Below are 18,491 nucleotides of genomic sequence, written 5' to 3' on the forward strand. Positions count from 1 at the left end.
CTCCATCACCATAACGGGCTCGTGAAAGTTCCGCGCCTACCATAGCGCTATAAATAGCAGTACGGTTTCTATTTTTTTGTGTTGAACTAACGCTTACATATTCAAGTGTCGCGTCTGTGACAGGGTATTCCCTGTGCCGTGTTAAGTCCCGGTCAAGTATAGGTTGACATTCAAAAATAGTTTCACGCTTTAGGTTACGTCCTATGCTTGTAAATGAAACGAGCGGAACCGCATCAAATCACTTTTCAATCGTTAAAACTTATAGTTATTTGTGTAATAATTAGTGAAATATGTAAATAATTTATGGTACTACAATGAAAAACACTGATTTACGTTAAATAGAAAAAATAGCGGTCTTTGTACAAGCAATGGTAGGCCAGCGGTAGAGGACTGAGAATTACGATCGTAGGTCGCCAGTTCGATTCTGGGATACAATGTCATATAGTTCAAAATTTGTGCAATAATTATATAGGATTGCCAAAGCTCAAGGACAAGTTTCCGAATATTGGACCACAGCGTCCTATATTGTTGTTTCAGCCCTTAGACGCCTAATGCAAGGCATAGGCTTTGCACAAATATATACCATAGTCATCAAGTTTGGCTAGCGGGTTGGTGATCGCAGTGTTGTATTATAAAACGCCGAGAACACTGTTGCCCATCCTCTTCATTTTGAAGCTTGTTTTTGAGCGGTGGCAATCCTAATAGTGAATGCGCAATATTTGAATTATTTATAAGATAATCCCGGGAATCGAACCCGCGACGTACGATCGCAAGTCTCAGTCCTCTACCGCTGACCTTATACTGATCAAAGCACTTATAACAGAGATTAGTGATATTATGAAATAATGGTTTTTTTCATATTATCAGTAATCTCTGTTCTCTATTTTTTTTTAATTATTCAGGCGTAGTGTCTCATTTTTAAGCAAAGGATACTTGCCGTAGAGACAGCTATCAAATCGTTAAATAAATAATCCTTTGGTATGTTTCGATTCGCCTGCAAGCCTCCCACTTGCCGGTGACTTTCTATATCATTAATAAGCCTGAGCCGCGTACCGGTTAGGCGAATTGTTCGCGATTTTGCGCATCGGTATTTAGGGTAATAACATATCTGATACAATATCGTTTGTTGTGGACGATAGTGTGTTGGGTTGATAGCGCGGCGCCGGTGAGCCGCGTGCATCACGCACGTAGGTAAGGTGCACTTAAAAATTATTGGCACTTGTGTAGCACTCGTTTCTCCAAAGTGATTAATGTAGCGATTAGGACAACCTGATAACACCACTTCAAAGTCTAGACTATGTATTGTTGTTGTTGAGGTGGAAATGGTTTTAATTAAATTTACCTTTAAGCGGTTTTCTTTTATTATAAACGTAAAACTAGTTTTTTGTCAGTTTTTAGTAGGCTCGAAAACTTTCAACACTCGTCACTGTAGTATTATTGTGTATAATACATTTAAAAGTAGAGGTGTATACTTCTGCTTATCACGACATACGTATATGTTGTATTTTAACTGCGTAATTTATGAATTTAATCAAACAGAAAATAAATAAAACTAAAACGATCACAACAAAACTTTAACTTGATTCAGGAAAGGATGTAAATAGGTCAAGTTCGATGGTGATTTTTATCTTTCGCAAAAAGCTGTCTATGCTTAAAAAAGAAAACGTTGGTCGCCGCAATTCGCTTATATCTGGCCGCAAATGTCAAAGCTCTACAAACAGTTGGCTTGATCTCAAATCTAACATCGCTATCCACAGTCGTATGCTCTGAGGACCCCAATTACATGTGATTTAAGTTAAAAAGATCGAGCCTAGATCAAATTTACTACAACCGTTTGTCAACCTACACAAACCAAGTCGAACTATCTTCACGTTTGTGAGAGTGGATTGGCAAGCGTGTAAACGCGCAATAACCGTCACTATTCCGATTTGAAATACCACTTCTCGATACATTACTCGATAATGACAAGTTTCGAGTTTTATTCATTTGAGGATACAAGACAATAAATATAATGAAGCCGCGTTATTACAATTCATGCTGCGACTTATTCCTTAATAACGACAGACCACAAAATTATAACCCAAATAATATGGGAACCGGAAAGTACGTCGACATATTTTACAAAATAACCAATTGATTTTTTCCGCTCCGATATTGAAAATTTGCATACTACATGGCAAAAAGTTGTTGATAACGAAGGTGAATATATTGTTGATTAGAAATAAAAACTTGTTAATAATGAAGTCGTGGTGAATTTAAGAAAGCGATATTATTTTCCGGTCTCCCTAATATATCAATACGAAACAGATAAAAAAATTAAATCTATTTGAACAACAATAGAAATTAATATTTAAAACAGTTTTAATTAATATCTGAGAAACAGTAAGTTGCAAGACTTTATATACTTGAATGTGACCGTGTCCGCTGTAAAGGTGGCTCCTACTTACCATAATCATGTAACCGATAGACCCATACTGCCAGTAACAGGCTTTCCCCAATGATCGCCACCACCGATGTCCAATCTTTGTGCTGCCCGCATCTAGCGAGATCCCGCGACTTTTACGAAATAGTCCATCTAGCTAGTGTGAGGGCGTGCCTACCCACTCTTCCTATGCAGTATGAAAAAACATTTTATCAAACCAAATTACCATCAGCATTGAACAACGTACCCACGTACCTACCATTGAACAATATGTTCAATTTAGACCGTTTGAAAAAATCAAACATAAATCATGAGGTATTTAGTAGCGGCAAATATCACACCGAATATTACAACGAACCCAAAATTTCAATACAATTTTTTTGGTTTTCAGGTGGACAATATAATATTGAAGGCGAACAAAATGGTCAACAACGGTAGGATGGGCGACTACATCATTAACGGACGGACAAAGGTAAATTAATAATTTTTTATTAGACTAAGAAAGAACAAATTTTATAAAGGTAAAAGTCCCGCCCAATTAGTAAATATTTTTTTTAATTAGCGTTGAGTAACCAAAACGAACACGGTATTTCAATTATATAAAAATATGAATGTTTGTCTTTTATAATGAATTTAGAATTTAGTTTTTAAAATTTAGAATTTTTTAAACATATTTTCGCAGTTACTGGTCTTTAAATAAGTAAAAAAAAAGAATATTTCCAATGAATTATCTATATTACTTGTGTGAAAAGACGTTAGGTGACGTTTACCATCTGTTGTTTTTATAAACAGTGATTCTGTAAACAAAATAAATTAAAAACTGAAAATCTGGGTGATAAAAATACCCAAATATATACAAAACTACTGTGTACTAATTTATTTCGACGTTTTCTCTGATGCTACGTTTGGTCCTTTTGTAAGTTTTTGTTAGTTTTCTATTTATTCCTATTTCTATTCCTTTAAAATGATTTTTCTAACTTGTTATAATTTTAAAGTTTAAAATATTTCCGTTTAAAAGCAAACCTTCAATTCGTTTAAATTTTTTGAACACGTTATTTCTCTACATTTATTTATATGAATTATAATTAATTATTAATTTATTTTTGTAAAATATTAAACAGTAAGATAAACGTATATCGTATCGTATCTGATTTACATAGTATATAGATAACGTTTATTTATAGAGAAAATGTAAGCTATAATATATTTAGAATTTAAGAATTTGCGTTATAAAAATATAATGCGCATCGATCCTGAACGCAATGTCGACAACAGTCGGCGTTATCTGTGGCCTGTCAGTTCTATATAGATTCGCGCGTTTGCAGTAAAGCGCCAAAATAACGCGGGAACGCGAAGGCGCGGTCGCGATTTTGCGTACGTGACCAGCGGCATGGCGGCGCGGGGCACACTGTAAACATTAGTACGAACGTAAACCGAGTCCCACGCCGACCGTCCTTCTGTTTACATCCACGTTTATACACTTCACACCGTCGCCGCTCGTGGAACATTTACTTTTCAACATTCATTGTTAATTTTTTCACTTTATAACAACGTTTAATTGATTGGATTAATTCCCACACGCCATCTGCATTTATAACTAAACGTCACTTGAATTGACCATTACAACCGGCAGTATGTCTGTTACACGGTGAGTTTAAAAATTATTCCTGATACTCTACATTTTTAAGAGTATATCGCAACTACAAGAATTCTTACATAGATAATTTTTATGTTTTATGTTTTTACATAGAAATTGGTATTTAGGTTATCTGTCATTTAATCACCGTGTCAACTTATTTTAGGTGCCTTTATAATTTTTTAGTATGTTTCATTTAAAACGATATTTTTGCGACCGCTCTAATACACTAGATTTTACAATAAGTTTTTGTTGTTTGAAAAAGCCTTTTCATTACTTCGGACACAAACGTTGAACTGTGGCGATGAGCAGTCAGACCACAACACTCACTTATGCAATGTTTACATTCGCGTGCGACTGACGACAGCGTAGGCGAAGTGTATCCTCGTGAGCTGTACTCAATTACGCCTCGAACATTTAATTATTCATTGTTTATGTGTTTTAATTATGCCATTATCGCTACAAAGACCGTTTTGAATCGATTCACATTTTTATCGATTACATCACTATGAACTACTGAAGCCTATTCTATCTGTCTTGCCATAACCATAAGTTGGGGTCGTTTATTTTTATTACCATTATCACTCCTATTACACATTTTTTTTTATTTTAAAATAAATCATGTTCACACCGAGCATGTTACTTTGTTTTACATACGCTAAAATCGACTTGATATAATTTTAAACTTGGGAGTAAAAAGTGATTTTAAAATATTTTGTTAACGATTTTATAGGAATTAAATTTAAAAAAGTGGAATATTTATGTCTGAACATGTAGTTATAATAAATTTCTACAGTTTTTACACTTTCAACTCGTATACTAAAAATAGAATGCAAGTTTCTATAGAATAGTGTCTAATAAAGCAGAAACTAAAAAACAACTATCCTAGGAACTCTTCACCGTTTTAACTTCACGGACCCTTCCGCTCCGTGAACTCAGTTTAGATGAAGCTGTAAAAGCCTTAGGGCTAGCAGCAGCAACATCTACTGAGAAAATGCAAGTCTTCACCGTATGTTGTGAATATTTTGGAAACGTATAAAATATTTACACAATTAAATTGCACAAAACATAAAAAATTATGTAATGATTGTCAAAAAAGTCGTTGATTACCATAGAACTGTACCCGGCGTTTGATTTGGCACACGGGGAAAGTGTATGATTTTTACCTAAGATCGGAGGAGTTCGGTTATATATCGCATTTCTTTCACTTTATAGCATAGTTCTCAGACGTAGAGTAGTATAAACCTATTAAATGTGTCAAATCAAATGCCACGCACTATATTAATTTCGCAAAAGCATATCATTATATAGGCAAGTGACTTATACTCGTATAAAAATATTCTAAATATACTAGCGTGTTTTCAGCTTCCCGGCGAGAATTAAGTCGTCCTTGGTCATGTATATTTAATTTTTTTCGTACTTAATTATTTCCTCCTTTTACATGCGTGAGTAAAGAATAAAGTACATTCATCTGTGAATATATAAAGAGGATGTATATGTACAGTAATTGTGGAATAACAGAGTGTTTCCTACAGGCTTTATAGCGTTACAACTGTAAAAAAGACATTGCGTAAAAAGCCCCTTTGTACAAGTTGACCTATTCATCAACGTCAAGTAGCTAAATTCAGAAGTTTATATCACGTATTAAAGAAAATTTTGTATTGTAATGAGAAGATACTACGATTCTTCATACGCCGAGTAAACAGTGATTTTTTAACCGCATTGGATGCCGCAACATTTATTGTATACAAATGAAAAAGGACACCTTATTATAAAGAAATCTAAAAATGCTTTTACAATGCGATTACTTTTTAAAACGTACAAGTAATAATTTATGTTTTTTCAACTATTATATAATCCTTAACGATATGACAAATAATGCTGTTCCAATATCGTTCATGCTGGGTTTCCGACATTTTAACCTAAGTTATCCGGGAAAGTCGCTTCAAGTTTCAATTTACATCAATCAACAGCTATCAATCTAAAAACTGGCGATTTCTTGTTGGTTTTTGTATTCTCTTTCAGCCTTTCTCAACTGTATATTTATTATAAGCTTTCTTCATAATTCTCCTTCTGCTTTAAAATCTGTGGGTAAACAGGAACAACTAATTTAAGACAAGAGAAGAGAGCTTCGTGCAAAGGATAGATATGCGTATAAACGCATCATTACTCTTGTTATCATTAACCGATAAGTTGTGCTTCCAGTCGACTACTAATCACTATCTCAATCAATAGTCATTTAACCTTATTATACGCTACACATGCTTTATATTACTGCGTCATGCATCAATTATACCCGTAGACATATGTTGATTAATTATTACTTTTTATTTTGTCGTTCTGTTTTAGTGTAGTTGGCCGGTCTGGGGTCTCGATACCAGAACCAAAAAGTCCCAAAGGCCATCTGTTTCTATACTTTACCCTAATTGTTAATGTTGAATTGTATTTACAAACAACCAAGCGTGTCCTTTAAGATATGATTAGAAATACGTTTACGTTGTTATGTTACGTGATGATTATGAAATATCTACGTCGATGTTAGACGCGCCGTTACCCTAAATTTATGAATGGGGTACTACGTCGTGTTTGTGTATGATTCATGCGGCCCTACGCACGTCGTGTCACGTGCGCCCGGCTGCCTCGCGGCCCTGCTATCGCTTCGATCTTTCGCCCTTTGCGCCGCGGCATTGTCGGAGATGAAAGCCGATTACGTTCACTTTCTAACGATGAAACATTGTTCTTATATGAAAGTAGATACAAAAGTAGTTCTTTAGCAATTTACATAAATTTTTATTAGTTTTGCTTATAGCTCTAAGACTAGTCAGATTTAGTTATCCCTATATATATCTCATAATAGAAGCCAAACTTAGCCCTCTTGGCTAAACTGGAATACTGAACGCGATTCATATGACAGCCCAATCCGTGATCCAACGTCCACTTATAAATAGCAAAAAAGGACGTCCATTAAATCAACCAACACTAGCAATACTTATTATCAAAAGGCCTAAGCCATGGTTCCCGAAGAAGACCAGTTTTAGCGCCAAGCTTCCTTAAACTCGATGTACCAGTTAATAATAAAAACGACAGAACTATAAAAGTTTTAGCCGTTCTTGTCTCATGTACGTCCAAATTCTTTGTTCCGGTATAATGATAATTAAAAATTTAGTAGGGTGATAGTCGCCCAATTCAAGGCGGAAGCCTTCCTCAAAGATCATCCCGATGATCGGTCTTGATCTCTAACTATATCCAAATCCAAAATATTCAAATCATACGTATACCTATTTCGGAATCAAAACGGTTAATGTAATATCGTAAAATACGAAACACTTAAAAATATAGTGAATTATATGAAATGTTAATTAAAAAAAAAACTAACTACGCCGCGGCAACGGTAACAATGGTTCTAAAATAACCACGAAGCGACCTTCGAGTTAACATTCCATCACATCGAAGCCGTGAAGTAAGAAAATCGATCAAGTCTACACGCTCGCTGGAAAACACGTTGCTTTAATTTACAATGGAAGTGCTTTCATATTTAGCGCTTTCTTCATTCATTAACTGAATGTTGGAAGGAAGGGGTTGACTTGTCATTTTCTGTCTAAAAATCTAAGACAAATGTCATCTTTTAAACTGCAGATTCATTTAAAACATTATATTTATTGGCCAACATTGCTTTTGTTAATAAAATATTCCTGTTTCATTAATTTTATTACTTATATAAAGATTCCTTGTACTAAAACATAAGCATACTTTTAAAGAGAGGTTGTGTAATGGATTTTGATACCCATAATCAATAGCAGTTTTAAAGGAATTACGTCTTTGGATACACTGATTTGCTCACGTTTTTACACCTTTAAGAGTAATGCTTATTTCTTCGCACAGTGTACAGGGTCAGCGTAGTTGGTTATAAGTGAAGAAGATTTGTAGCGGCCAATGTTTAATTCAGCAAAAATTCATTAAAGCTTTTACTTAGAAATAACCATTTATAAAATTACCATTCTGAAATATGTTACATTTATTCATGTTTTCTATCAGAATACGGCAGGCCGATAACTTCTTGCAGTACATTCTGTATAGACAGTTAGTAAAATGTGGATATTCGAATTAAAATCCATTTTTTAAACCATGTTATCTTTACTTTAATATAAGTGATATCATTGATTTTTAGAAAGGATGTATAAACACTCTATATTTATATATACCGAAAGTATTAATTGTAATTATTTCCCATAAGGCATTTTTCCCCCCCTAAACATGAGCCTCGGATTAAAGACAGGGAACCCGGCATCAATTATCTACAACACGGTGTTAAAATAATGTCTTTAACATATATTTATTTGCTCACAAAATTTTCTTTCACCTTTTAGAATGCTTAATTAACACATTATTATTACATTATTTGCCATTATGTGAAGCCAGTACCACTGAGCCACCACTACATGCTTGTTTATAAAGTTGTTTTGTTACGAACACGTGTACTTTCGTTCGAGTACCCTCTCCCTTACGCGCCGCACGTGTCTGGCGTAGCGGAAATGACTTTGAAACGGCCCTGCGCGCGTTCTACTTTCAAGCGAATGTGGTCAATTACTGCTCCATTTGTTACGCTGATTGTTATCGAAATATACACTAAAAGTGTTTAAAAAGATTTTTATTTTTATAATTATTTTTGTGTATTCTAGGTAAGCGTAAGAGTTTATAAGACAATTTTTTGGTTAAACTAATTTAAATGTAACCTTTGTTCCATGTGGCATGTACTATTTATGCTCTGTACAACTAAGATTATTAATAAATATACTCAAAAAATTACGTAACAAATTTCTCGGTACTACATTATATATTCATGATACTCTTACGTCTCGAAATGAGGTTACATAGGCTCGCGTTGGTATTTTGACGATTGCTTCTCCGTACATATTTGAAAACATAATATACATCAAAATTTAAATTCTTACATAAAAATAGTGACACACATAAATAGAAGAAATAGAAACAAAATTAGTAAAGCCTAAATTTCGTTTTGAATAAGTTAACAAATTCTTCATGGGTCTGAGTGCCCACATACATAAGTTCCATAAGATATTTACCTTACCACTTCCTTTTTTGTAGTTTTTTTTTAAGTATAAAATGAAAATTATTAGAGGAACCGGAAAGTAATTTAGTTTCTGTCGATATATTTTACAGAAAAATCGTTTGATTTTTATCGCTACGGCATTGATAATTTGTATACTAGATGGTAAAAGGTGGTTGATGACGAAGGGAAATATATTGTTGAAGAGAAATAAAAACTTGTTTAAAATGTAGTCGTGTGAATTTGATTGAAATGATAAAATCTTAATACAGCATTCAATTGTATAAAGTAATAGTCTAAATTCCAAATAACTCAGGTTTGCAGGGTCGATATTAAAAGGTATTCATCAGACATTGTTAAATTTTATTAAAACAAAATGCTGATTTTCTAGACGTTTCTTCTCAGCAGATGAGCATTCCGAGCCGGTGGTAGCTTTCCACTTACAAATGACAATTTAAAAGTATATGTAAATGTCTACATGAACAGAGATATTTAGAATTGGAATTACGAAGTTTTCAACAAGAAATATGATGTTTTCTAAAGTACCGTGCCACATGTAACGAAAACGTTTATAAACCAAATTTTAGATTGCATAAGAAATATTTATCGATTAGCCGCGCCTATCAGTCTCGAAGTGTTTTCCACTTCAATAATGACTTTTTAAATAGCAAAATCGAGCACACCTGATAACTTGGAAGACCCGTATATTTAGTAACGGAAGTTTCCCATTAATTTCTGTACCAGTCTTATTGAGATTATATGAATATCTCTAAGCCTCTGAAACCTGCCTGAAAGATGGGTTGTCGGATTACTTGATCACCGCATCATGCTTGACGTCGCTACTCCTTTAGTATCACCCTGGGAGCATCAGGGTGTTAAAGGTAATCTTTGTGGTCGCGAGTAACCCTGCCCCCGTAGTTCACTTAGGATCATTTACAATGCCTGAAAAAAAATTACAGCAGAGATTGGCATGGTGGCATCAACCCTCTGTTATGAGGAAAGAACTACGAAGAAATATTATAATAATATGAGTGCCTGTACTGATCCAATTGGATAAATTGCAGTCTGTTCTAAATGTGACTTATTAAACCTACTATTGTTCCAAAATATGATTAAACATTTTAATAAAAGTATCGATGGTATGCTCCACTTTGGTGCGAGCGTCGACGGTCACAGGTGAATGCCCACAGCCGGCTCCTACCTGCCGTGACACTGAGCTCGTCTTGCTCTTTAACAAACTTGTGATGAGAGTGTTTTACATTACAAGTTGATACAGATACGCACTACGTTCGCCTAGATGTTATCATAGTTAACTGTAATTGCAGAGGTATGTTAAAATTCTTGGTTCACGACTATAGTCGCCGCTCGGCTGTACCTATAGTTGTGCGGATGAAGAGCGCCGTACCGAAATTGTTTATTTACAACTAAACCAATGTAGATAGGTCAGAATTGAGTTACAGAGGCCGGCTTTAGTTAACGCCATGTGCCATACGTTCAGGTACAATTATTAGTAATTAATAATCAGTATTCATTTCATGCGTCAACAAATAAGATGAGTCCTTAAAGCAATATCTACTTTTCCAAAGATTGAGTATCTTTTGGTTAAATCGTAATGTCTCAAACCTATAACTCCATTATTTTTATTTTTTATAAATTCCACATACCGCTCTTTCTAATACAGTAGAAAGTTGAATGAAGTCCATGTAATCTTTGTTTGTTATGGAATTTACTTATAATTCTTTTTAAAAATATCATTATCATAAAACTCCGTAGAACCATAACCATGACTAATAAACTGTAATATCAGATGACCGAACTCATGTCAAGTTTTATTTTACTCTTTATAATATTATTCGGCAACTTAATGTATGTTGTAAGTATTGGTGAGGAATAAATATAATAAATAACAATAAATAAATACAATAAATAAACGATTGTGTATTAAAAATCTATACTTTTTTACGTAAGTTCCATTGCAATGCACGTTAGTGCAAACTGCATGTAACCAGTCTTCGTCTTGCCGCGGGGGAATTCTCCACGAACATTAAAACGTTTATAGTAAAATACCTATGCGCTCAAATTGCAAATGTTTGAGGAAAATTATTCAGTTAACCGTGAGTTTGCCTTTGTGCTTTGCGAAACTTTCGCTATAATTTTAGAACGGAATTATTATACATCGTAGGTATAAACAAAATTTGTTTATAAAAAAGTTTGTATACGGTTTCATAAACCTTAAAATACGCAATGAAATTTATATGTTTTTACTTTAAACGGGTATTGGTCATTTGAAAAGCTTTTAGAACTATTTCCAATCAACCTGTTTACAGTGACCACTGAAATATGACGCATTAACTTCATTTTTAGTATTAAATGTGGCTGGGGGTGGAATTTAATAGGTTAGGTAGGCAATGTTAGATACAACACCTAACGAGCTGAAGTACGAAAATTAAAACGCTTGATGAAAGATAGACACAGTTTATTTTAAAAGTTATCCGCTTACAACTTCAAATACACCAACGCCGTAATAAATTATTTGTCATGCGAATAACATTTTTTGCGCATGCGTAGACCGATGGATTGACAGATAAGCGAAAGCATTTTGACAACAGCGGTTATTTCGCTAACTAATCCCCCCGATAATTCTTCTCGACTTGAAGGCAATGACTTCTCGTGCTAAAGATGTGATTTTATAATTATACAATTACAAGGGCCCTGTCGACTAATGAAATCGTTTATTACATGCAATACTATGGTATGAGGGTACAGGAATCTCCAGTACCCCGAAAGCGAGCTTTAACGAACAATAAAAATGAGGCCGTACACGCTACCGAAAAGAATCGCGGAAGAGATGATAATTCGTCAACAAGACATATCCCTTAGCAATGAGTTATATCAAACTTGATGCATCTGCGGCGCTCTCTGCGTCCTGCCGCCTCGGTCCCGTACAATCTGTATATAACACTTGGATAGCAGTGACAATCCAGTCAAAAAAAAAACTCGAGGAAGAGCATTCATAAACAGCTATCAATGTATTACGTCAGAAAATTTGACTGAAGTAATTAACAAAAGATATCACTGCGCATTATATCACAAAAATGCAGTAAAACTTCGAGAACCCATTTCCGTACGTTTTCCTCAATAAAACGAACACGTGAAAACAAAATGCGCCTCGTACTACAGGGCCTTGTAGGTACATCAGTTGGCGCAGTACGGCTTGCTCGAGTTGTTTATCTGCCAGTATTAATAAACAGCCATTGTGAATGCCGGGGAAGTACTCGGTCTGACTTCAATAATATTATGATTTAAGTGGCTTTAGGATACGTTTGCGGCGAGCATTTAGACGTGTTGAAGCTATTTTGACTTTTAATGTGGGCATTGTCTAGAAGTCACGAATTGTGGAATAAACTCTTCGCTATTTAGTTTAGTAGAATTCATCTACGACGCAATCAGTAAAACAAATCTTCTAGTCCACACCTCAGCGGGTTATATAATAATAATAGTAATATATATCCTATGCTTATTACCAATTTTTCATACCAAGTAATCACAAAGGAAACAGTGTTTATACTATAGGAATGGGATCAAATAATTTTACGTTCTCGTGTACTCCGGCTTTAAAATAATCCACGGGCTACCTTTGGCGCACTATAGGTTATTGCGTATACCACAGGTGACTCATTGTAGAAAAGGAAATCCCAAAACGGTCTATCCAACCTTTTGGGGTTAAATTGGGTTCCCTGGATCGATATAAACGTAAACTAATTTTGAGGGTGGACAAAATCCAAAAATCAGTTCTATTATATTAATTAACATATGGTATTTTTTGAAACTCTTATGTAATTTAAATAAACAATTATTGTGTAAATTTCATATTTATAGAATTTCACGTCTATTTATTTTGTTAAAATTATTATTAAAAATGACATGAAGTCGCCTAAAATAAGTTGCCTAAAATAGTTTTAACCCTGCCCTAGAATATTTCATTGGGTAATATACTTTCATTGGTTCTTTAGTTTAAGTTCCACGACAATAAAACTCCAAAAAAGGTAGTTTAAGTCTTCATCACTCACAACTTGAAATATAATCCAGGTTGATTGATAATCTCTAAAAGCTATAAAGCGATGAATGTAGTCTACTTGCCAGCAAAAACCTTTGAAGCTTATGTACCTATTTCTATTATCACCCTCTATAAACTTATCGCTCTGAAATATGTTATATTAATTTATTTTTCTTTTAAAATGCGAATGGCCAATAAGCTGTGGCAGTAAAAAGGCAGAATGACTAATAAGTAAAAAATAATTAATTTTAATATGTAATAATCCGAAAACCTATTTCTTACTACATTATTATTACAGTATTTATTATTTCTGAAACCATTTATTTTCGGATAGGGTGTTAATGTATGATAACATTAATTGTCAGGAAAAAAAGCTATACATTCACCCCTATTAAGTTACAACTAAAAATCTCCCTGTAAAAATATTCCATAGTTAGTGATACACTGAATTAGTACATGAGGTTGAAACTCTAAATTAACTACTCAATTGTATATAGCTTGTTCCGAAATACTAATGTTGACAGGATTGCCAAAAAATGAGCTATACATTGAACCCTTTAAAACTTACATCTATAATCAATCATATATCAATAATATAAAATATAATTTTGTGATATTGATATATTCTCGTGCTCTCTCGTATCCTTTAAAAACAATTTCGTTTGAAATTATTAAGTACATACAATGCAATTTAAACCATAATATAAATATGTAAACAAACATTATATAAATATATTAACTATAGTCTTTGACCCCTATTTATTAATGTTTTTAATTGTTTGACTATAAATCATTATATGTTCTCAGTGAGATAGTTATGAGGTAACAACTGTAACTAATTTTATATTTCTAAGCTTCTAAGTTTGTACTTTCTTACTGCCTTTTGTTACTGTCTATCTCCAATAAAGTAAATAAAGTAATCATTCTGTATAATGATTATTCGCGTTGGATAATAACACGACAATGCCACCCACAGCGTTGCGATGGTTATCAGTGACCACGCGACTAATGCCGCAGCGACGTGACCGGCGTAGAGATGCACGAGAACAAACATCGCGTACACGTTTAAACTTCCACGTCGAATTAAAGTTCCGGAAGTGGACTGCATTCTTCGCTAAGTACAAAGATAAAGCCAGTTAGAGCGATAGCTTAGCCAAGCTAATAGCCATTGGAACGACTTACTCGGTCTGTTTTGTTCGAGCATATCTCTATCGTCTTGGTGAAAAAGTGTCTCTCTTTGTATTTATTCCTAACTTGAGATGTTATACTTTGTGTTACTATTCTGGTAAATTTACTACAACGCCTTTAACTTATATCTAAGTAATAGTAATATTTATGTGGTACTTCTTGTTTGCAAAAATAAACAGAAATAGACTTGGGTAGAAGAGACAATTCGATGCCTTTCGACGACATCCAACGCTGAGGTTTCCGATGCAGTTTCCATTTCAAAAACTTAAGGCTCCAAGTTTCCTAACCATGATGCCAGGCCACTGAAATTTCAACTTGCTAATCAACTTAACTGCTACTTTTCAATTATTTGTTTCTTGTATTATAAGTCAGAACGCTGTTACTTGGGGCGTCGCCGATAGATGGTGCTAGTAGTATATTGCCTCGTGCTATTGTTTGACACGGATAGTTGCACATGAGGGCACCGCCCGGTTGTATAGGGCTCTTACAACACTCGTTTTTAATGAGCGGCCGCCCGCTCCCTAACCACGAATAACGTGGGCAAACCGTGGTTGGATCAGGATCTCTCTTCGGCTCGCTTGTGGTCTACACTGCCGTACTAACCCGCAACACACCCCGTCAAAGCTCTACCGCGAAGAGCCTTAACAACGTGCGAGCGTCCCCGTGCAACTGGTAGGCGCCCCACCAGCTTTTAATTTCCAGTTTTAAATCTAGTTCACGGACCCTATCGCTCCGTGAACTTAGTACCGATGGAGCTGTAACAGCCTTAGGGCTAACAGCATTAACATCTTCAGAAACAATAAAATATATAGCGCTCTTTTATTTTATTATCTTGCGGATTTCGGATCAGTGATGCCACGCAAAAAGCTGTAAAAAATCGAATATAGTGTCGGACACCAACCCTAAAAATACTCTTTGTGCAGCAGCAGAGAGAGTAGTCCAGATTAATTAACTAATAGGAAGCTCGAATGACTCGAAATTATGCAAATGATTGTATCATCTATTTATTGCCAACTAATACACTTTATTCTATTTTTGATCGACCCGTGTATGGATGAGTAAATCGCTTGTAGAAGTCCCACCAACAACTCGTTTTCTCTACATTTCTGCTGGCCACATATCAAAATCAAAAAAATCGATTTAATTACATTAACTCTATATGCTAGGACGATAATTAAAATCTGCAATTGCAAGTCCTCAGACCGGTTTCGTTTTGAATACGTGTTCTGGAAGCAACCAGAAACAACGTAAGTACTATTCTAGTGTAATAATATTCATATATGTCTTTATCGTGAAATGAAATCGATTAATTATAAAGTAATAATATTTGCAAGCTGATTACGGTAATTAGCATCGATTTTAGTGTCATTAAATTATCGGAATATATCAGAATCGCCAGCGGTAAAGTATTATATATATGTACGAATACTAGGTTCAAGCAATCAGTCGGGAACAAAGTACATTTATTATGTTTCTACATATAATATCTATCTCTATTTTATTACTAATTAAACTATACACAATGTAATATAGGAAGCTAAGGACAATGCGCGGTGAAGCGACTTGCTTTTTAATTATTTTTTCCGACTTATTCCGAATACAACCTTATATATATTTCACACATGTATTATTTATGGGATAGCCACTACTCACAAACAAGTTTACACAGGATAGGCAACAGCGCACTCTGCGTACCATAATACCACACGATCGCCAAACCGCTGGCCAAGTGTTGCGATTATGATGTATCCCCCATAGATATCTTTCTGAAAGGCATATGCCTCGCAGAGAGCGTGTAAGGGCTGAAAAGTCGACGACGATATATTATCTTTCTCTTTTAGCAAATATATATATATATATATATATGTAATCCATGTATAACGACTTGAGCTAAGCCTTTATACTTTTTTAATGTTTCTTATTTGTCGTAATAATTGTGTAACTGTTAGTTTGTTCCTCAAATAAATAAGTAAAATTCTTTTTCCTTAACAGTTCACTTCCCTCTATTAAAATATAATTTACGATCTATCCAAAGTAAGGAATCTTGGAATGCGATAAGACCGCTAATTATACTGTGTTGTTATTGCGATGATATATTTATAAGATACATTAAAGTAATAAATAAATAATTTACTCTATGAATTTGCATGCTTACTTATGACGTGCTTACGTTATAGAAAAATGTGATAACACTTTTTACAGGATATAATTATTTATACCCGAGAATAGAAAATCGTTCTTAATCCTTATAGATTACAACATTCCGTAGTTATCACTTTTACTTATAATACAGAGATAAGAAAAAATGTTCTCGAATATTTTAGTACATTATTTGAATTGCTGCTACTTTAATAAAATTACGTTTTAACACTCGCTGATTGCAGACTTACCCGGCCGTATCGAATGTTGTGCCAATATAACTACTATACATATGTATTATGATATCTTGACATTAAACCGGCGAACTTTGGCCAGCCAGCTAGCCATCACACGCATATCCGAACTGATATTGTACAACATTATAAATATTTACATGGTTTTCCTAACAATTAAGTTATGAATACCGATATTCATTAGAAACAAAAATTTTAACGATGTTTTAATTCTATGAAATATGAAAATCTATGGAAAGATAGTTTTTTTTTTTTAAATTACCGTAAAAAAAGAGCAAAAAAATATTTCTGTTTTAAATTTCGTCCTCTCTCAACTAACTAAAAAGTCTAATTTTAACTCGATGTATTTTTATAACAAATTTTACTTGGTATTTTTGCATTTGTTGCCTTTGTGCAGTTTCATCGAAATTGGGTTCGCGGCTTGCCACGACTTACTACTTATATTTACTTTAAAACACTGGGCACTACAACATAAAACGCCAGAAGAAAAATATATCATACTGATAAGTCAGCAAGTTTAATTTCACACTCATTTTGACATCGTCTTTCCAGGCAATGGTGGCCTGTTACCCCGGTTCAGGTAGTCACTACGTGAAGCACGTGGACAACCCCAATAAGGACGGTCGCTGTATTACCGCCATCTACTACCTCAATCTCGACTGGGACGTCAAACGATGTGGCGGACTGTTGAGGTAAGTCTTTACAATATCTACAGACAGAACTGGGTAAATACAAGAAGCAATAGCAAATTTTATATACCTAGGAAGTAATAAATTGCCACCGGGGCCTTAAGGTTCAGGAATGTAAACCACAGATCGGCAAGCGCAAAGTAAAACATCCAACAAGGATAGACGAATTTGCAAAGGTTGTCAATTGACAATTTAAGCCGTTTCTAACCTGTGCTATTAGAAATATAACGGGGAGGCTTGTGGTCGTCTTAATGCTGAAATTATGATGACGATGTAGACTCGACTTTATTAAGTTAGTAAATCTTTCAATAGGTAATATTACAATAGAATCCCAGATAATTTTCAGAAAGTTCTTTTTGCTAGATTCAAAAAAATTGTCATAACGTTCATGTGCTAAGTTCATGTGTTACACTTTAAATAACTTCGTAGAAGATCGCACCTTGGGAATATGATCGCCTACAGACTATTCAACTGTTTATTAAAAAATTCATGCGAAATATATATTGTGCCGCTGTTACTTTTCCCTGTTCACCTCATGTCTGAAGCATTTATCATTCCAACAAGCGGTAGACTCATGCTTACGTCAATAGCAGATATAATGTATAATAATTGGTTTAAAGAATTTTTGAATTTGAAATCAGAAACTTGTTTAGAAATTTGTAAAATGTCTATTATTATGTTTCCTTTGAGTACATTATGTTAGTTCTATCTTCGTCGAAAAATACACAAGCCATTGTAACTCTACGAAGTACCAGTAACAATAGAGACTCGTAAACTCTATATGAACATTTATATAGAACGAAAATAATCTTTGCTGAGGTTGTGACGCTCCACACTCTCCTCCAACCTCCTTAACAAGGCTGTAACGGCCCCGCGAGCTAATCTTGCACGCGTCTGCGTGATAACGGATGGGGAACTCCAGCTCTACTCTAACTCGTTGGGCTATCATTAAAACTACTGTAGTGTCCGATAGCGTTCTCACAGTTTCAACAAAAGGCCTCAGAGAAAACATTGAGTTTTATCCGGTAAGAGTCCGGC

General features: G+C 34.5%; 1 protein-coding gene across 1 annotated transcript in view; it reads left to right on the top strand.

Annotated features, from left to right (window-relative positions):
- Positions 1 to 18,491, top strand: part of Hph (HIF prolyl hydroxylase) — a 36,007-nt gene that overhangs the window by 14,427 nt on the left and 3,089 nt on the right. The window contains exons 3-4 of the mRNA XM_068762776.1: positions 2,814 to 2,894; positions 17,317 to 17,456. Coding sequence (XP_068618877.1) covers positions 2,814 to 2,894; positions 17,317 to 17,456 — 221 coding nt within the window. The remainder of the gene's footprint in view (positions 1 to 2,813; positions 2,895 to 17,316; positions 17,457 to 18,491) is intronic.

This window comes from Battus philenor, unplaced genomic scaffold, assembly GCF_028537555.1.
Source record: "Battus philenor isolate CCGP_79_NKW_IND1 unplaced genomic scaffold, ilBatPhil1.0.hap1 SCAF_17, whole genome shotgun sequence".
NCBI lineage: Eukaryota > Metazoa > Arthropoda > Insecta > Lepidoptera > Papilionidae > Battus > Battus philenor.